The sequence below is a fragment of the Talpa europaea genome (genome assembly GCF_964194135.1).
Source record: "Talpa europaea genome assembly, chromosome: 3".
Classification (NCBI taxonomy): Eukaryota; Metazoa; Chordata; class Mammalia; order Eulipotyphla; family Talpidae; genus Talpa; species Talpa europaea.
Genome location: NC_140069.1, coordinates 138,652,488 through 138,673,512, shown reverse-complemented (window position 1 = coordinate 138,673,512; position 21,025 = coordinate 138,652,488). Strand labels below are relative to the sequence as shown.

At 40.3% G+C, this 21,025-nt stretch overlaps 1 protein-coding gene across 8 annotated transcripts in view; it reads left to right on the top strand.

Annotated features, from left to right (window-relative positions):
* Nucleotides 1-19,131, top strand: part of CNOT4 (CCR4-NOT transcription complex subunit 4) — a gene marked incomplete at both ends in the record, with an annotated part of 70,810 nt that extends 51,679 nt beyond the window's left edge. For 5 of the 8 annotated variants that reach the window (XM_084229714.1, XM_084229711.1, XM_084229712.1 and 2 more), the window contains 2 exons: nt 17,943-18,155; nt 18,830-19,131. In XM_084229714.1, the coding sequence (XP_084085840.1) occupies nt 17,943-18,155; nt 18,830-19,131 (515 nt within the window). The remainder of the gene's footprint in view (nt 1-17,942; nt 18,156-18,829) is intronic. The other 3 variants (XM_084229716.1, XM_084229715.1, XM_084229713.1) reach the window with 1 other exon arrangement.
* Between the last annotated feature and the right edge of the window lie 1,894 nt (nt 19,132-21,025).

Sequence of the window (21,025 nt, the reverse complement as noted above, 5' to 3'; positions counted from 1 at the left end):
TTTGCTGGCTAGTGCAAATACATGGCCTGGTCTAGAACAGTAATAGGAATGTAAAAGAAATTATGATCAGAAAGCATTAGGTTTAATAAAGGGCCTTTGGGTTTGGATAGGTGGACTTAAAAAATATAACTTTCATAGAGAAAGTAGAGATGGAAGCCAGATTCCTAGGATTCATGAGGAAAACGTCAGGGCTGTGGGTGCAGTGGTCACTGACTACTCACCTAAGCCATTTGGTGACAAGGGGAAGAGAAAAGCAAGATGCTCACTAGAGGCGTAGTAGGTCACAGAGAGCATGTTTTAAGATGACAGAGATGCCTGAATATTTAAAGCAGAACATACAGAGCCAATTTAGAGGAAAACATGTACAATCTGAGAAGACAGGCTCATCTGTTAAGATAACTGGTTTCTTAAGGTGCTAGGAGCACATAAACTCCTGAGGTGAGGTCAGGTTGTGGGTTTAGCTTGAAGAGGTGGGATATATCCTCCCCTGTTTTTTGGTAAGAATCAGAAAACCTGGGAGACAGAATGTGGGATTAGAGAAAATAAGAATAGATGAAGGGGCTCCTGTTAGCAATAGGAGGTGAAGAAGGGTCTCCTTCACCTCACTTTAGAGGTGAAGAAGAAAAGGTCACAAGGATATTCAAGAGGACAGCTTTCAAGTACCTAATCTTGTGGCAGGAGAGAACCAGTGATATGTGTTGGAAGGAGTTGAGTGAATTTTACCTTTTAGTGTAGTGAATATTGTTAAGGGAATGACCAATCAGGAGGCTTGGTCGGTGGGTGACTGCTTAGCACTGAATGGTGACTGAGAATCAGGGGGAGGATGGTAGGTAGCTGTCCAACACTGTGACTGGCGCTGCAAAGAAGGCAACTGTTCATAACCTTTGGGGTCTGTTCTCGACTGCCTTTTCCTCTAGTCCTTTCTTGAGAGTAGGAAGATTATCTGAAGGAATTGTAGAAAGCTTGGTATTGCCTGGAGAATCTTGGGCGGGTATCCTGTCAGTTGAAGAGGATCCAAAGGGAAACTTCCCATAGTTGGATGAACATTCCTTCCTCAAAGTATGGTAGGAAAACATGGAAACAATGCAGAGAAAGGCCTGGGGAAAGCCCTGGATGATACTGGACACATGTAGGAATTCCCAATTAGAATATATTGCTAGACGCATATTTACAATGTGAAAGATTCAGGCGGAGGAAGTAGACGTAGCATATGATGAGTCTGATCAGTGAGGAACCCATATTGTAGGTATGAGCTATTTTCACCCAAGCTCACACAAACACTGGAAAGAATCATCTTTCCACCTGCATATGGAAAATAACCTTTCTTTGTTTGATTAGGTCTTCCTCTTTATTTGCATAACAAATTGGAATTAAAAGCAGTAGATTGGTAAAGAGTGGAGAAAAGAGAAATTAAGAATTTTATCACAACAAGTTGTAATTTTTTTTTAATTTTCCCCAAAAAATATTTTGTAAGAATATATATACAAACCAATCCGTTATTAAACTAATATACTCTTGATCCTTGTATTTATATATTTAGGTGTAACCTCTAGGAAAAATTGCTGAAGCTGTTTTGGGTCAGAAATGAATATAGAGACATAGCTATAGACACAGATATATACGTTTTTTCCTTATTATTCATTAATAGCAATTTTGCTTACTTTGGAAGCATCCTTAGCTTTCTGGTACTGAAATATTGTAAAACTCACGGGACTTGTTCCAAGTATGTCATCTGAAATATCCACTGGTATGTTTAAAAATGATAATGCTTCAAAACACAAGGCATTACTCAATAGTACTATCTGTGAAGCCATGCTGATAGATGGAGAAGCCACTGCTTTTGAGTCTCTTTTAATGTCCCATATTTGCTGTCATGAGTGGTATTCCTGGCAGTCTTAAATGACTGAGCACACCAGCCTTCAGCCTCTTTAATCAGGATCTTTTTTCACAGAATCACTCTTGAGAAATCAAGATTCATTAAAAAGAATGTTTCACAGTGCATTTGAGTCTGTGCTGAATCTGAGCTATATAGAAATAGAGTTTATATACCTATTTGGTCCTGAGTCCTAAAGGCAAACCTAAGCAGTCTAGCCATTTGAGAATTGAATGTGGAACTGAAGTACCTAGAATTTCCATAAGACAATTGGAAATTGCTGCACGTGAGTTAATGCATTTTCTCCAGGTTCCTCAGACCACACTTCCTAAGGCAGTCGTTGATTTGACTTTGCTCTTAGGCCACTTCCTATGTTATGGTTATTCTAAATCTCCAAACTGATCCTGAAACAGGTTGCTTAGAACAGTTTTGATGTTCCAGCTCCTGTTTGGTACTTAGACTCCCTATTGTGTTCTGTTACAAAGCAGCACACCAAAAGTTATTCCCCCCTCCATGTAATGTATAAAGTCTTTAAAGTACCCAGTGCCTTTTTTTTAAATTGAGGTGAAATCCATATAACATACAATTAACTTTTAAAATGTACAAGTTAAGTGAACCAGTACTGTTTTTTAATTATCTCAATGTTAAAATAGCAGAACAAATAACCCACCCCCACTGTGAAAATTTTGGTCTGTTCCTTGTTGGGGGTTTGTGGTAATAGTTGCATCTAGACTCAGTAGCCTGAAAGGCAAATGTTAAACTTAGGAATATTCCTTATTTCTTCACAGCAGTACTACTTAAATGGTGGATGCAAGCAACCTTTATACCCCATCTTCCAAAAACAGTGGGGAGGGGAAGAGAAGGGAAGAGATGTAAGCAAGGACCCTTAATTTACTTGCTTTTGCTGTGTAGGTAAAAATATTTGAGGCAGCTATCTGAAGATTTGAAATGGCATTAATGGCCTTTCCGTCTTCATGACATTTAATTGGCATTGTATAAGAAAAGGTTTGCCTGACAAAGATGGTAAGCCTAGCTCTCTGCACAGACGTGAGGGTGAATCGGTGTGTGCATGCACGTTTATTGGCTTATATACAGTAATTTTTAGTTAAATACTTAGTCACTATAGCACAGGAAAAGTGTTAGGCTATCTCTCTCTGACTTTCATGCATTCTTGCTGTGTTTTGATTAATTCATATGTTCAGGAGAAATGCTATATTTATATTCTTTAAGGTCTTTTGTTTTTAAGTAATAAAGACCTATTAAATGTGATGAGGTGCAATACTGGTTATCCCTGGTCAAGTTTTATCTGAATAAATCTTTTGAGAACTTTTTTTCATCAGATTTGACTCCTAGTTTTAAGCACACCCAACCCATGTCACATTCACTGGGTAACCTATGGACTAATAAGAAAAAAAAATGTATTAAAATCTTGAAATTTCAGAGCATTGAAATATTTAACATAGTCTTTAAAAAAAATTTCCATTTAAAGACCTGATAATCAAGGCTCACAGGACTGTGATTTGCCCATAGTCCAATTCTAACCACAATTTAAAGTTCTGTTAGCCTTCACCCTCTGAATTTGCTTTTACATACATCATTCACCCAGAAAAAAACTTAAAGATTCAGAACATATTTCTTCCCTGAACTTTGTGGTGTCTTCCAGTTTGATTATTGTAGTAGTGACCACAAGCCAAGGGCTTTCAACTAGGAATATCAGTGCAAATAATGACTGGAAGGCTTTCAAGATGTCTGTCTACAGGCATCTGATCACAGATATTGTAAGGTGTGAAAACAGCCTTGTGTTAAATGTGGCCCCATACATTTAGATTAACTCGGGGTGGGGGAGGGGTGGCTTTAACTTTCAGGCACTCTTAATGTAAACTTAAAATAATTACCAATTTTAGAACCAAAATAAAAGACCAGTATGCATGATCACTAGACTGGTGCCATCTCTAGTATTAAGAAATGAAAAAAAGTTGCTTGTAGTTATGACATGAAGATGCATTTCATCCACACTAAAGGTGTGATCAGAGATTCATCTTTGAAGAGCTACTATATGCTACACCATGTAAAATGATAGCATATCTGATTTTTTTTTTCAATCAAGGAGGTTGTTGTTTTCAGCATAATGAAACAGAGGGAAAGCTCCACAAGGATTTAAAGATGATAATACCATCACCATCTCCAAGAAGAAATGCAGAAAACTGACTGCAATCAACTTTTATAGCCTAGCGATGTTTCCTAATATGGTGAGACCTTATCCCAAGGACTATGCTAGCATTTACACTGTTATCAGTCTTGCATACGGAAATAATGTGTCTATGGAACAGAACATAGCGATCTGGAATATTGCTGTGTTTTTAAACATAGCCATTTTATATGTCAATGTCCACTTTATGTGCAAGAAGTCTGACATATTGAAGCTGTTCATTTTTCCCTTCATGAGTATCCAGCCAAAAGGTAAAGGAGGCCCTGGGTTTTGACTTCATCATCCGAGTAGGAAGATTTCTTTCTGGCTTCAAGCTGAGTGTTGGGTAACATACCTTTGTTACCACATGTGGTTTCTCTATTAAAAAAATACAAGTTTTTGGTATAATTTATAGTGATGGATTCCTGATATCTATGTCCCATCTGCGCCCCCTGCCCCCACCTCCCCACACATACTCACATACTTAGATAGAATTTGCCACCAGGTATGTTTCTTTTTACTTTTGAACTGTTAACACTCACAAATTAACCTATCTGTAGTCTTCCTAGTCTAACATAGCTGTAACTTACCTTGAGTTCTAGTGCAGTCAGTACTGCTAGGTGTAAACTCCCAAGACCTCATCTGTATTTTAAATGGTAGGTGATTGGATGAAACCTCTTATTAAAATAAGCAAAGATCTATAATTTTCAGATAAATACACATAGTCCTGAGCCTTTGTTTTATAACCCACTTTCAGGTTTTAAGTGAGTCTTACTTCACTACCGTGAGTCTTACTCTGATATCCTGTGCTCACCTTCTCTATCCATTTTTTTCTTTGTCTTTGGTCAAAGAAGAAACTATTTCTCCTTGTAACTTACCACAGATAGAGTGGGAGGTCTTGACTCCATCTTAATGTGCACACGGCCCACCTGTTTCCCCTGCCAGGCCTACGCTCAGTTACCTCCCCAATAAAGCAGTTGACTGCTTTTCAGCTTATATCCAAGCTGACTTTTGATTCTACGTGATTGTGTATATTGTCTCCCACTTCTCTTAAAAACAACACTAAGCAGAAAGCATGGCTGGACTTTGGGGGAACAACCACTGCGCTATTAAATCTTTATAATTTTTATAAAGATTGTTCACCTTGTAAGATTGGCGTTCACTTCTCCCAATTCCTAAGTGATTCTAGCTCTTTGAAAAATCAAGTATTACTTCTTAAGACTACTAAACTAGACTCTTCTAGGATTAGATTCAGTATTTTAATAATACATGCAATTTTTAAATACTTCCCACCCCACTAAAATGTCTGTATAAAGCTCCAGAATATAAGAATTGTAGTTTCTAATTTATATATGAGAATGTGTCCCTCAGATTGTCTTTGCCTTTTTTCTCTCTGCCTGCCTTTGTTCACAGTAAGACTCAGCACAAATTATGAATTGGTTCTGTCAAGACAATTTCTGGTGCAGGCTTTTCCAAATTCAACTATAATGAATCGTTACTGAGGATGAACACTTCAATAAATATGTAAAGTGATTTTTAAACTAAGGCCCCATATTAGACTAATAATGAATATATAAGTCTTGGGATTCAACAGGGTCTTGTAAAATGCTATCATCCACAGTATCATCTTTTCTTGGTCTGAAAAGGATGCATACTTATTAGGACTAATTCTTTTTAAATCGAGACCTCATTTGAAAATTGGAAGCAACAAGTATTTTCCCTAGATTGTAAATAAGTTATAAGGGAAAAAAAGCACACTAGCCTTATTTTGTTCATTCATACATTTCACATGGCTAATAGAGTTAAATTTCAAAACATACTTGTTTTGAAAATTAAACATTTATTTATAAAACTCAAAGCAAATTTTAACAAGTATCTCTGGTATAGGTACAAGGACAAAGAGATAAAACTTTTAAAAATGTGGGCTTGGTCTCTCCAGTTGGAAATGTTAATCACTAGATTATACCCATATCTGTTCATTTAGTTTTAGTATAAAATAATAAGGAAGTTATTTCATTTCCTGAATTTTTTTCTAAAATTAAGAAATAAATTATTGCTTTAGTGCCTGAAAAAGGGTACTTTCTAAAATTGAAACTCATAACTGAATTATGAAGAATTTGTCAATTTAAATAATTTCAGAACATGGATAATTTTAGTCATCTTTGGGGATTTTCTTTACTTTGATTTAAATCCTTAAGATGATAGGAATCATCTTTCAGAAAAGATGAGATTGATGAATCTTGATTGTTTAAAGTGTGTTGTGTGATCAGGTGGAATGAAAAACTGGGTTTGGTGTTTCTAATAACTTTTAGAAAACATGAAAATCTTTTAATGTGGAAAATTACGAGAAAAGTAACCCGAAGGGGATTTCCTACATAGGCAACAAAATACTTTTGTCTGAATGCAAGTGTGAAGAGGTTGTATTTACACTATATTGTGGTACTAAGCAATCAAATGCTAGCACTGATTTTGTTTGGAATGACCAATCTGATAATCCACTAACGAAATACAGAAACAAGCAGAAGAATATGACTTCTAAGAGGCTGCTGTAGGTTGTAGCCTCAAGCTTCAGAGAAAGTGATAGACTTTCTGGAGACTAAAAAGACCGAATCTGCTTTGTGTCACATCTAGACTTTTGGCAACATTTAATTAAATTCATTTGCATGAGTTACAACTTACCTCTTAGTTCTCCTGTGGCATTCAGTGTTAAGACTCCCTTCACTACTATATGATCTGCTCTTAAGTGTCTGTATGCATACTTAATGAATTTTGAAAACCTCAGCTCTTGATTTTCTCTTTATTTCCCCAATATACAAAGGAATCTTGAAAATTTCACCAAATGACACTTTTCTTACCTGCATTTCCTCATTTGTTTTTTTTTTTTTTGTTTTGTTTTTGTGGGACCCTCGCAGGTGGCCGGGGAACGAACTGCCACTGCAGAGGCTGTGGACAGCCTCGCAGCCCAGCACTCAACCACTGAGCCACCAGGGAAGACCCCATTTCCTCATTTGTGATATAAACCCATCCATCCATCCACCCATCTTTCCCCTAAAAACAGACACACAATCTAGAAAGTCTCTGTAAAATACTTTCTTTTAAGAGGGTTTTTTTTTTTTTTTTTTTTGGTGGGACCCTTGCCGATGGCCGGGAAAGGAACCGGTGCTGCAGAGGACAGCCTCGCAGCCCAGCACTCAACCGCTGCGCCACCAAGGGAGGCCCTCTTTTAAGAGCTTTTTATGAGTAAAGATATGAGCTCTTTTGGGAGCTTAATATAATACTTTCTAGTTGGGAGCTCTCTTTAGGGCAACTTTTAATTGTTACAGTTTTTTTACTTGGTTAAAACCAAAATCATATCTTCTCCCCACTTGTACTTATTAAACATGTGAAAGCAACTGCCGCCTGTCTAGGAACTTCTGGATGTAATGAAACGTCTTCTGTTCTTTCATCCATTCTACACTTAACATCATTTCTAGTTCTCTGTAGTCTAGTTTTCCTTGAAGCTCACACTTTAATAACCTAGATGTTATTAAAATTCTTATTACTAACATTTGTATGTTCCTTTATAGTTCACAGAGTGCTTTTATAAAAGTGTCCAGTGGGAGTAGGTATTATCCTCATTTTGTAAATGAGGAAACTGAGGCTGTGTGGTTATCATTTGTGATTTGCCCAATGTCATACAGTTGCTAATTTAAACACTACAAGTGCATTTTTGTGGTCTTAATGTTACCTTTTTAGGAATTGCATTACCCACTTGTCAGGTCAAATATTGTAAGTCTATTAAGTGGAACCACTAGACCTTTCTCCAAACACACAACTGGTTAGATCTCTTTTTTACTGTTTGCTTTTGGTGTAGTTAGGATTTATCCTGTTCATCACTATCTTAAGGTTTGTCTTATGAAAGAACTATGTGATAATAAAGTCATATTGAAGAATTTTTTTTTTTTTTTGTATAGAAGAACTGGGGTGTAGGCCAGAGGTACAGGGGGATGAGAGGATTCACTAGAGACAGTGGGGAGCTGAACAGGCAGATTTACTGAAACACTGATTGAACTCAGGCCATAGAAGTGATAGAACTGAGCCTTAACCTCTGGGCCACCAGGGAGGCCCTATTTTGTGAAGAATCTTAAGACTTTTAATTTGAGAATAGTTGTAGTTTTTTTTTTTTTTTAAGATTTATTTATTTATTTATACAAGCACTGGGTACAGTCAGAAGCGCGGGAAGGTGAGAGAATTCACCAGAAGCCAGAGCAGGGAGCAGAGCAGGCAGAAGGACCAAAGTACACTGCTGAGGGGAGCAGCGGGCGGCAGGAGAGGTCTGCGCGCCATGTGGGACCCTCCTCTGGTGGCCGGGGAGCAGCCGGGGATCGAACCGGCGCTGCAGAGGCTGCGGGCAGCTTCGCAACTCAGCAGTGGTTGGGAGGATAGTTGTAGTTTTAATGATTGCATTATCACTAGAATTCACTTCATTTGCATGTGTAAGTTACCTGTGGGTTTTTAGTATAGTAAAAAGCATGGAGTCAGCTATAAGCCAAGCAGAAACTAGGGCTCACACACAGTAGGTCCAGTTCAGGAAGTTCATCTAAACACTGCTGCTAATCCATGCTATATTTGACCATCTTATCCCAAAAGGTAACTTCGGAAAACTTATCAGAAACTGCTGGCTTCGAGATATATTTCTGACATCCTAGAAAGCCTGTTCATAGAATAAATTACCTTAATATGACTGGTTCTTTTTTTAATAATGTGTTTTGGCTCTCCATCCCTTTGTATTATTTATTTCATGGACTTGTAGGATGATGGGGATGTTGCTGGTACAAAGTCCTTGAGTTTGGGCAGGCAACAGAGGAGGAAAGGAAGCAGGCCAGGGAATGTTGAATGGGGGCAATTGTCAATAGAAATTCCATGACTGCTTATTCAAATTTAAAATCAAAGTTTCATTTCCTGTATATTTCCATTGAAGGGAACTGAGGTTACATTGTTACCCGTGAGAAATGGCCCAAATGTAAGCAGGTAGAACAGTGTTTTCTAAATCGACCACAGAGAAATCCAGCTCCTAACCTGTCTCAGGAATTTCCCAAGAAGTAACTATAAGCAGGTAACTTTCGAAGTCTCCCACTCCCTCCTGCCACTTGCTGCTACTGTGCTAACAATGATTTGGGGATCACATCTGTGAGGGTTAATACCCCAGGATATAATTCATTTTGCATCTAGAGATTTAAACTCATTTAAATTGAGCAGATTTGGGCCTCCCTGGTGGCACAAGGGGTTAAGCACCGCACTATGAAGCAATCTGCAGCCTCTGCAGCATGAGTTCGATCTCCGGCCGGCCAGAGAGAAACCCACATGGCGAAGCAGACCTCTCCTGTCTTGCCCGCTGCTCCCCTCAGCAGTGTATTTCAGTCAGTCTGCTTGTTCTGCTCCCCACTCTGTCTCTGGTGAATCCTCCCACCCCCTGCACCTCTGGACTGTGCCCCAGCTCTTATATGCACGAATAGGTAAATCTTTAAAAAAATAAAAATAAATTGAGCAGATTTTTTTCTACCTGTCTTTGCATCTCTCCTTCACACCATGGAATCTTCCTCTCTGGCTTGAGGATAGTGCTGTTTTAGAGGGAAGACAGAAAAAGTCAGAATGAAGATGGTGGAACTACGTAAATCTGCCAACTGTGGCTTAACATTCTGACATTGGCCTGAGTAGTGACCTTTCCTCATTTCTTCCTATTCCAATCAGCTTTTTCATGCCTTGAGTATTTTTCAAAAGCCTCAGATCATTATGGGTTCTGATTTTAATCTGCAAGATCCTCTTACATACAGGTGGGTTATGCATACCTCCATTCATCTTTCCTAAACTTTCTTTTCAAATCTAATCCCTGTACAACAACTGGTTTCTAAGATTTCTCCCCCAGTTTCTTTTCTCAGTGTTGTATATTCTTGCATATTCAGAATGTCATGTCTTAGCATCTTCTGTGGCCAAGGAATCTCTTGATCCCCTAGAACCAGGGGGCCACCCTGACCTTTTGGAAAGCAACATTGGAAGTAACCATCCAGGGCTGTTCCTTTAGTCCTCCTGAGGATCCATTTCTGGAACTGTTCACTATATATAAAGAGGATTAAATCAAGGCCCCTTTTCTGAAGGAACTCGCAGCCTAGTAGAACATGCTTAACATGTAAGCAGGTGATGGCAGTACTCTGTGGTCATTGAAAAAATAGCCAGCACGCCTGCCTTCCTGGTACTCTCAAGTCTAGTCATTCTCCTTACTTTTGTTAATCCTAGCTGTGTCTCCTGGGTTCCTGTGGTGTTCGCAGTAGCTAGCCAGTTCTTTGTTGGTCAGAAGCTTAGAATGGAAGCTCCCCTCATTCCCACTTTGAGAAAGAGAGAGGGTCAAGAAGTCAATTTTATCAGGTTTATATTCTAGCAGATTTGAACCTCAAAGATGTTAGGGTGATTGACACTATTAGGTGTACAGTTCTCTGACTTCTTGGGGAAAATCATTCTGATGACCTGCCTATTCTCTCCTAGATGATAAGCTCCTGTGTTCATCCTGGTGCTCAGTCTTATGCTCATTTAAATGCTTTCCTTCAAGCTCCCTGTGCTGCATTTTGTAGGTTTCATCTATTGGATTTTTTTTTGTCTCTTTATCACTGTTGCTTGTATATTCTAGTTCATATTCCATCTAATCCAGTCTAAAATGCATTAAATTTTAAATTCACTTTTCCCTTATTCTATACATCGTCGTCTTTCCATAAGTAATTTTCTTTTTTTTTAAAAAAAATAGGTTCTCCTCAGATACTTCCTAAAACAAATGTACAGACGTTTTCCTGGTTCTCATTAGATAGTCTCAGTCTTCCCCACAACAAACTTATAGATGTTTAGGAACATTCTAAAGAGAAGAGGAACATTGTACAAAACATCTGCTTACGCTTGCAGTGTTCCCACTGCTTTTCATGGCTAGCTGCTTCTGCTGCCCTCTGCTCCCCTCTTCCCTGTTGGTGTCTCTTTCTCTGAGCTGCTCTTGTCACTGTCTACATGCAGAATGGCGGAACTGTTCATTTTCCTCTTTATGCCCCTTCTTCACTTTATAATCCTCCCTGCCCCCGCCCCCCGCCTCCCAGCAGTACTTGGCCCCTTCATCCTCCGGGGCAGGGACTGGTTGATAGTGAGCTGCTTGGTGGCAAGTGCACATACTTTGGAGTCAGCCTGGGGTTGATTGCTGAACTTTTTTAATTTCGTAGACTTCGCAGAGTTCCTTTTTTTTTTTTTGGTTAATTGATTTCATTTTTTAGAGCAGTTTTAGGTTCACAGCAAAATTGAACAGAAGGTACAAAGAGTTGCCTTATATTGCCTCCCCTCCACATACATAACCATTATCATAAATTCTTTAAACTATCAGAGCCTATACAGTCTCCTCATTTGTGAAATGAGTCATTGGACTATTGGAACTAAAGTAATTGAGTATGTAAAGTACAGAGTGAATGAAATAATAGTGTCTAGGGTAGAAAATAGATAGAACGTGTCTTTTCGACTGGCTTAATATCCTGTACATATGATATCTTTTTCTTTAAAAGGCCTCGTTTAAATAATTTTGGTGTGCTGGGATTTTAAAATTTTATTTGCTTCTGTTTTAGCATCTCAAGTATTACTAAAACATATCTTAGTGGCTCCTTTTCTTTACATGGACAGAAGACTTTTGAGCAGAAGATTTAGAAGATTCCTGCTTTCTGAAAGTGGCATCTCTTTGGAGAGAATAGCTTGATTCATAGCTTTATGGCAGATAGGAATTAAACAGATTTTTTTGGGTGGGGAAAGTGATTTTCAGCTCCACTCAAGTTGGACCTTCGATTCAGCAGCTATCTTAAAGTACGTCTCGCTTCTAAGACACTTAAGCCACCTGCTGATGCCCTGTTTGCAGGCCTTGAGGGGAGCTGCGGAAGAAGGGTGTGCACGCCCAGGAACACTCAGGATGGGGGATGTCCCAGCACAGGCTGCTGCCGAGTGTGTACATCCAACCTGAGTGATCTAATTGAGTGAGATCTAATTGAGTGAGAAAAGAAATAGACTTTTGGAAGATTGAATAAAAGTTAATTGATCAGGAAAGCATTCTAGATAAGAAAGGCAGGGAGTCAAGACAGAGTCCAGAAAGCACACATCCATTTAGCTGTTCTCCACAAGCCCTCTCTTTCCGCGTATGTCATTTCTGCTTCCTTCCAGTGAGGGTAAATTTTGACCATTTTTTATTCTGTTCTCAGAACTCTTTTTCATTGAATTCTCAGAATTTTTTCACTTAGTCTAACCTGTATTTTCAGATCTATTAAACCCTTAAGATTATGCCTGTGCCCTAGTAAATCAGCTGTGTAGTATTTCTCTGTCTTGCTTTATGATACAAACAGTGCTAGAAACCTGAGTGTCAACTCTTAAGTAGAATAACATTTTTAAGTAAATGAAATTATTCTATGTCTGATGTTTGTGGCTATCCGAGAGCATGGCGTGCCTACATCGTGAAGGCTGTCTTTGAAGTTCTGATAGGAGGACTTTTGTGCTGTCTTTAAGGTTTGGTTTAACATATGACTAGCATAACTCATTGATTATGAGATTAGAGATGTTATTGAGGTTTGATAAGTTTAGGCTTATCATATACTACGGAGATGGACTCAGTCCCCAAACTGATAGAAAATAGTATATAGCGGGGTGAGATGAGGGCCTGTATGGAGAGGGGTATGGTGGCTGAGACAGGCTGTCACCTGTGTCCTTCTAAAAATGCATGAAGATTCGAAAATCTGACTGACAAGGAGTAATCATTACTGGAACTCTTTCTGGTGTACAACCACTTGTTCCAGGAAAAAATTGTTTAATTAAGTAACTTAACCACTGGAGGGAGCCTCTAACTTTGAACTGTAAAGGACATCAATGAAGAAAAGGAAGATAAAAGCTTTTTAGAAAACAAAATGGGGTGACAAATTGGAGCTTTGGGGAGTAACTGTTAGGTAAGGCTTAGAAACCGAAGAATAGAAAATACTCTTTTAAGGCTATTTTGGGACTAGAACTTTGTGACTGCTCCCCAGTTGGTGTGTGCTTAGCCACTAGAAGAGCAATTTCATTTAGAATAACTGGTCTCTTGGCTCCGTGGACTGCAGTTGAGAAAGGCTTAATGCAAAATATACGGACCAAATATTTAGTGAGACTTCATGTCCCTACCTAGACACGAAAGAGAAGTTGGTGGATTTGTGAATTTAGTTGGATCAAGCTAGTTTAATTAATAAGGTCTATGTGTTCATTGTTTAATGAAAAGACCTTGAAAGAGAGTGGGGGTGGGTACTAAACAGGAGGTAGAGGCAAGAATTCCAGGAGACAGAAAATCCTGATCTCATCGTACAAATTATATTAGAGGAACAAATACTTTGGAATAGTCTTTTGTTTTAGAAGTTATTTTGAGTTTTTCTCTCACTGTCGTTATACATAGATCTTCTGTCTTCACTCTTATCAGCAGATCATGTTTTCCAAATGAAATCTTAGATGGCACCCTAATATGTGAAACAGAAGAAACGAGGAATGGGGCGGGGGTGGGGATGGGGTTGTGTTGTCTGAGTGCCCGTCCTCTGCTTTCTTCCCGGTGGCTCCTCAGGTGGCTTTGCAGCATTTGAAGACTATTCTTTCGGGTGAGGATTTTATGCAAACCTGCAAAACTCAGTGGCTTGTCCCTAGTCATAATGGAAGAAGCAGATTTTCTCGTGTTTTGCTACCACTAGTTTTGAGTTCCAGAATAATTAGCCTATTGCTGTTGATCTAATCACAGAAAGGAAAGAAACCCATTTGAGTTACTGCCCATGCTAACTGTGAGCTCCTGAGTAAGCATTCTCCTGTTTCTGCTTTAAAATTTTCTACGGAAGCTTCTGACGTCAGAACGCATCTTTCTTTTATGTATAATACGTGTCTTTCTATCTCTCATTACGTAGTTGGATTAGTCTGATGTTATATCAAACCACCAAAGACCGTTTCAGCCTGTCGTGGGTTTTTCAGGCGCTGACGTCTGTGTAGTGATTAAAACAGCTCCCTAAGGGAAAGACTGCAAGTTCTCTGCACCTGCCACCATGCTCTCACATGTGTGCCTGACTGGCCTTTCTTTTTAAACTTTCATCGCATTTGTTGGTCAAGTCCAACCCTATGACATTTCTTCTCTTGCGCTTCCAGACTGTAGTCGTTGAACTGTTGTGTGTTCTAACTGCCCAGACCCTGTGCTGCTGGGAACCCATGTCCTGGTCGCAGTGCATTTGTCCTGCCTGCAGTCTGGGCCCTCTGCAGGCGGCTGCTCTGACCCTCATTCTGGCAGCCATCACACATGCGTTTGAAGATAATTTTTGTGGTTGCCATCATTGCTAAAACTGGATCTGCCCACTGGCTTAGTGTGTGGTGATCGACCATGTGTTGGGTTGCCAGCGGGCTGGCAGAATCTTAGCCATAATTTCTGAGGTTTGCCGAGCTAGGTGAACTGAAAGTATATTTAAACTGTTACACAACAGGATAGCAGAAAGTACTATCTTCGAAAGTCATGTTAATAAACCAGCGCGGAGCTGTCTCGTACTCGCCTGCAATTTCCAGCCCGGTGTTTGCGCCACTAGACCCACTGACCTTTACATGTTAGGCTGTACCCCACTGTAAAATTCTCTGTAAATGAGGGGAAATGAAGTTGCATCAAGTTGAGTCCAGTGGTCAAAGTCCTGGTACTATTTGAAAGGGAAACATGTTCTCCTGGGATTATTTAGAGCCTAGAAACAAAGGAATCTTCCTTTATGTCAGTAGTTCTCAGCTGGGAATGATTTGCACTCTAGAAGTCTTTTGGCATTGTCTGAAGACATTTTCAGTTGTCCAAATTAGGGAGGGAGGGTGTGCATGTGTGTGTGTGTGCGCGCGCACATGTGTACATCTCCTAAGTGTCTAGTGGTCCAGGCCAGGGATACTGCTACATACTACAGTGCTTAGACCAGCCCTCCCACCACAAAGAATTAATTACATAGTCTAAAATGTCAACACTGCTGAGGTAGATAAATCCTGCTGTGTTGTGCCAGCAGTGGAATTACCAGAAGTTTTCCCGGCCACAATAAATTCGGGTCACAGGCAGTGAGGGAGGTAAGGCAGCTGATTTCGAGTATGTTGGACTGAAATGAACTACTTAATGGACATGGGATTCAGCTGATTTCCTTTTTCTTGCCCTGTCTTTCTGCCCATCCCTGGCATAGTAATGGAGAAATTCATGTGCTTCTGCAAAGCCACTTGTCATAGTGGTTCCGAGGGTAGAAGGTGTCCGTGCACTTCCATGTCACACTTGCGGTTTCGATCTAAACGGCTTGTGTTATCTGGATTTCAAGATGTCCAGGCCCATGATTCTGCTTTTTGGCAAGATTCTAAGAATTATAAGCTAGCCAATTTATTTCCCTAGGTAGCTTATAATCATAGTTCACTTGGGAAAATCTCAGTTTCTCACTGTTTCTCTATCACGTGCCCGATGTGAATTTCTTTGGCTAACGTACTCTTGCTGGATTTCATTAGTCTAAAGTCAGAGGAACAAATACCTCTTTTTAAAAAATATATTTTTAGAGCAGAGTTAAGTTCAGAGCAAAAAATGAGTGCAAAGCACAGAGATTCCATATCTTTCCCTGAATAAATGTCTTTTGACTTCATAGTAGAACTAATTTTCAAATAAATTTATAGAAAAGCAAATAGTCTGTTAATACAAAATTGAGGTTTCACTTAGTTTCACTTCTTCCTAGATATAAAGCAAAAGGAGAAATTGGTCTTAGTAATAGGATATTTTCCTGTTCCTCCTCAGTGAAGAAAGAGGTTCTCATCATAAGCACTGGCTTCCCACTAACTTTGGCTACCTAGTTCAAGAGCTTTAATCTTGCTTAAAACTTTCCCTTGTAGTTAACATCATCTTTCTATATCAGGGGTCTTATTTGCTTTCTAGGAAGTTTTCCTTGTTCGAGTTCAGTTCTGGTTCATTGAAAGCCATGTTAAGTTATTCAGTCTCGTAGCTTGGCTGCTTTAAAGGGTAGAAGATACCACAGTGACCAGACCTCCCTGTAACTGAGGGTTTTCAAGGACTTTATTAGTGTCATCTTGGTAATGCCTCATGCAGTGGGGAGGTTGGGTATTGCCGCTTGTGTTGTTGATTAGAAGCCTTCCCCCCAAACCCCTAAAATCCAGCTTGTTCCTTCAGCCAAACTCTCTCTCTGTCCTGCTAGTGGTGTTGATGGATGTGCTGTACTGCTGCCGTGTTTCCTTTTAATCATGGCTCTCGTAGGCTCTAGGGTTTTCCTTAAACATTTGGCCCATTAAAACGTCAACTACTAGGCTTTGCAGAGTAGATCGCGAGAGAACTTGGTGTAATTAAAAAGAACAGCAATACCAGTAGGGTTTGGGCTCAGGTCCTCACTATACAAGTTTTGTCACCTTGAGCAAAGTGTTCTGGAGTCTGTTCCTTTATCTGTCAAATGCAGACTGTTCCCTTCCTCTGCCCACCTCACACAGGAGGGGCAAACAAAATGATAATGCACTAAGAGGGGCCTCATAAATCGAACAAGATGCAAATGTTAAGTAGATGCAACTAGAAGGCTGAGCTTGAGGACATTGCATTGACTGTGAAATGGAAGCAGGAGGTGTGAAGAGTATTTTTTCTCTTGTCTGTAGGTCGTAGTTTGCCTTTTCTTCATTTTGGTAAACCCAGGTGATTTTTGTTGGGCTCGGGTGTAGTTTTTTCTTTTCATAAATAAATTCAGTAGCGTCAAATGCTTCACTTGCTGAAACATAATTTGGCATAGGTCAGTGATTGGTACAAAGCAAAATCATGAAAAGAAAATCCTGAATGTGCCAGGTAGCAAACAGCAGACAGAACACCATCGTCACCGCTGTCGTCATCAATGGCGATGGCTGGATGTTCCCTAGAACCAGGGATGCGGATTTTTCTGCTCTTCTCTAAAACTCTAGTTGGTAGCTTCCCCTACGTTCCCATTTTCAACAGACTCTCCTAAGCAGAAATCATGTATTATCCTTTCCCCCTCAGCCAATTTGCTATACTTTGTGGATCCTAAATGGTAGTAGGGGAAGTTAGTGCCACCACAATTTATAAAAAGGCTTATGTTCATAATGTCTTATCTTGTCTGAAGTTGTTAATGAGTAGACCGAAGGACTCCAGAACTCGTGTTTTGAATGGTCTCTGAAACTGTTGGAGGAGAGTAGACAGACTGTGCTGGAAACCCTCCCCTGTGAGAGGTGGCTTAGCGCCTGCCTCCTTGGCCTTTGTGACGAAGGGAAAAGTACTCTTCAAATTCAAAAGCCTATTCGTGACTGCCTTTCTCTTCTGAAATTCATTGCCAGTTTCATAATCAGGAAGAACTTAATTATTTTTCTTCTTCTATTGGCTTGTGTTTATTCTTCATAAAATGACTTTTCTTCCATTTAATGGGCTTAGTCATAAGCTCCTCTATTGCACAGACTTGCCTTTTTGATCGTGTAAATCAGCTGACTGGCTCATTGCCTCACTAACGGAAACGTCATCACGTAGCAGGAACAGAATTGTGCTCTGGAGCATCGAGTCTTTAACACAGATGATTGATTTAACAAGCAGTGTGGTGAAGAGACTGTAAGGAGGACAGGAATTCCCCTCTCCTGATCCTTGAGCAAGTTTTTCCTCACTCGTTTCAGGGGCTCTGAGCTCACGAGCAAAATCCTAACCAACTTTCTCTTGCTAGGACAATCCATTTTTAAATGCTCAGTAAAGAAAGAATAATTCTTCTCCCGCTTAACCACGAAAGAACAACATATGTTTCTAACGTCAGCTTTTTATTTTTTTTTTTTTATCTTTCATTTTTTTGTTGGTAAATCTCCCAGACAACAGCAGTTCTGTAGAGAGTTTAAATATGAAGGAATGGCAGGACGGGCTAAGGGCACTTCTACCCAACATTAACATCAACTTTGGTGGACTGCCCAATTCTTCCTCCCCCTCCAACGCCAACCACAGTGCACCAACGTCCACCACTGCCACCACCGACAGCCTGAGTTGGGACAGCCTTGGCAGCTGGACAGACCCAGCCATCATCACAGGTAACTTTCTCGCTCCTTCAGCTCCACTGACTGCCCTCAGTTCGGTTTTTAACACAGATTAAATAAGAACAGAGGTCTCTTCGACAAGCGTCTCTTCACAAAGCCACACGTGTGGGCTGGCTTGTTCGTTCTCCAGGGTCGCGCAGTCTTGGTTAACCTTCTTGGCCTAGTTGTGTCATGAGGCTCTCGGTGCCCAGGTCGCTTCTTTGGTGTCAGTAGACGCTAACATCTGGCAGCATGCGTGCAGGTCTCCACGGACAAACCTTGAAAGACTTAGCCTTCCTAAAGGAACATACTCCACTTTTAAAAATAAAGCTCTCTATTATAAGGCTATCTTGTTTACATATCTGTAAGAGCGAAGGAGAAGCCCAATTGGGGAGTCATCTCGTACAATTCTGGGGACTCATTTTCGGTAGCGAAGAGGAGGCATGGGTTTGTGTGACAATAAATCACCATCGTTGTGGGTGGAAGAGACAGAAGGAACCTAAGATGAAAGAGGTCTGATTTGGAGGGCGCTTGAAACTGTAATTTCTTCTGTGTGTCTGTGGTTTTTTTTCTTTTCGTTTTGATGAACTAATCACTAAAATTTTTGTTTGACGAACTTCTTATTCTTTCTGCACAAACTCACCATTTTCCCTCTTGTTTTTGTTTTTGTTTTTTTCCCCTCTCCTTAGGTATTCCAGCATCTTCAGGAAACAGTTTAGACTCTCTTCAAGATGACAATCCTCCACACTGGCTAAAATCCCTTCAGGCCCTCACAGAGATGGACGGCCCCAGTGCTGCTCCGTCACAAACCCACCACAGCGCCCCCTTCAGCACACAGATCCCTCTGCACAGAGCCAGTTGGAACCCCTACCCTCCTCCTTCAAATCCGTCCAGTTTCCACTCCCCACCCCCAGGCTTTCAGACAGCATTCAGACCCCCCAGCAAAACCCCCACAGATTTACTACAGAGTTCAACACTGGACCGCCATTAGGGAAAGAGGAGAGACCATTAGCAGACGCAGGATTGATCCCTCCCCGTTTATCCCCTCTCAGCCCACCACAGCTCCCTCTCATCTCTTACGTTCTGAAGAATCAGATCCTGATCAGTTTTTTTTTTTTTCTCCCTCCCCCAAGATGCAATGCGATGACAGGGTCATTATCATCTTTTTTTTTTTTTTTAAATTGTAAAAGTTTCTGTTGATCCAGCATTTGAGTGACACTGTTGAATGTTTCCTAAAAATGCCTTTAAGGAGGAAAAAAAAAAAAAAGGAAAGCCAAGGGAGGCTCGATACTTAGAAAATTACTGTTTGTCTGTGGCGCATAATAATGACATAATCTGCTTAGCAGAAAATGACAACTAATCTCTAGGAAAGGTCAAATAAATGCATTATCAACTGCAGAAGTTTGAAAACCAGGTTAATTGAAATGAGATTGCTAAATGCACGGGGGAAGCGGTGGTCCTGGCGTCCATCGGTAGTCAGCTTATCACTATTGCAGGAAAAATGCTTTTAATTTAATTTTTAATTCTTTAAGCAAGTTGATGGAGAGGACTTGATTTTGTCATGAAGCAAAAGAATTTATTGTAAGTTGACAGGAAGACACTGATCTGTACTAGTATCTGGCTGCTTGCTCGAGAGTTTCTAAGGAGGGGAGAAGCGATTTATTTATTACAGGAAAAACAAGAGTTTGGCTTTAGATTTAAAAGTAAATTCCAATGTTTTGAGGAAAAAAGTATTCACAGATTTAATACCTATGCATAATATACAAACAGAAATAGAAGTGATTTCTTCAGTCTCTCTCCTCAGTCAGAACCTTTTTTCTTTTACCTTAAATTCCCTTGGCTAGGGCACTGAGCTAGCACTGCTCTGGGGCCATCTGAGGAGCAAATCTCTGACTTCCTTGCCTGCAGCTTTTACTTAACCCTGTAGTTTCTGGACATTTGTGCAGTATTGAAAACACAGGAGAAAACAGAAACCTGGTTATAACCTGATGCTAAAACTAAACGCAAGGAATTGTACCTCTTTCTTCAGAATTAAAACTAAAATCTTAAATAAAACAGAAACCTTGATGATGACCCTTGGATGGTGGTGGTTTTTGTTTTGCCGTTTGAATGCATGTGAGTCTGAAACATTTCGCAGTCGCAGCCATTAGACATTTCCCTTGGTTTTACATCTTCAACAACAGGGAGGATGTTGTAAAAGAAGACACTAGAAAACAGAGTTCCTTTTTCCGTCAGCCACTGCCGTCGGTGAAGACCTGCCCGGCTCTCCCGGTGGCTTCCATGGAAGACACCTCCCCGTGCTGTCACCTGTGCCGACCAGACCTTCCCAGCTGAGGAGCTTCATGTGCCAGGAGCAGGCGGACTGTGGACATGCTGATGATTTGGTTCTTTCGGGAAGACTTGATGGGAAAGAGATTGGAATATATAGACACCCACAGCTATGACCAGCCATGCTAGGGAGGCCTAGGGATGGAGCGATGACATTCCACAGCCCTAAAGAGGAAGAGGACAGACATGAAGTGCACCCTGCCCGATCCCCCAGAGTCCGTATGGTTTGTATGTCTGGACTCGGATTGCACTTGCAAGTCCAGAGCTGGAGTTGGCGTGTCCTCGGCCACACCCATTAAGGGCATCTTGTAAATCTTCCGAATCTTACATTCTGAGCTTTCACATTGCTTTGTCTCCCTTAGACCTCTCATTTACACTTCAGTTTGTTACCAAAAACAAACAATTGGAACTGTATTTGAAAACCATAAACAGGGTATTCGCCAATAAATGTCAAAACAGTAGATGTTGATGGAATATGGTCTAAATTGTGTTTTAAAAATCAACCGAAAGGCTCCTGTAATAAGAGGACAGAGGAGTGGAAGCCACGGGCTCTCTGT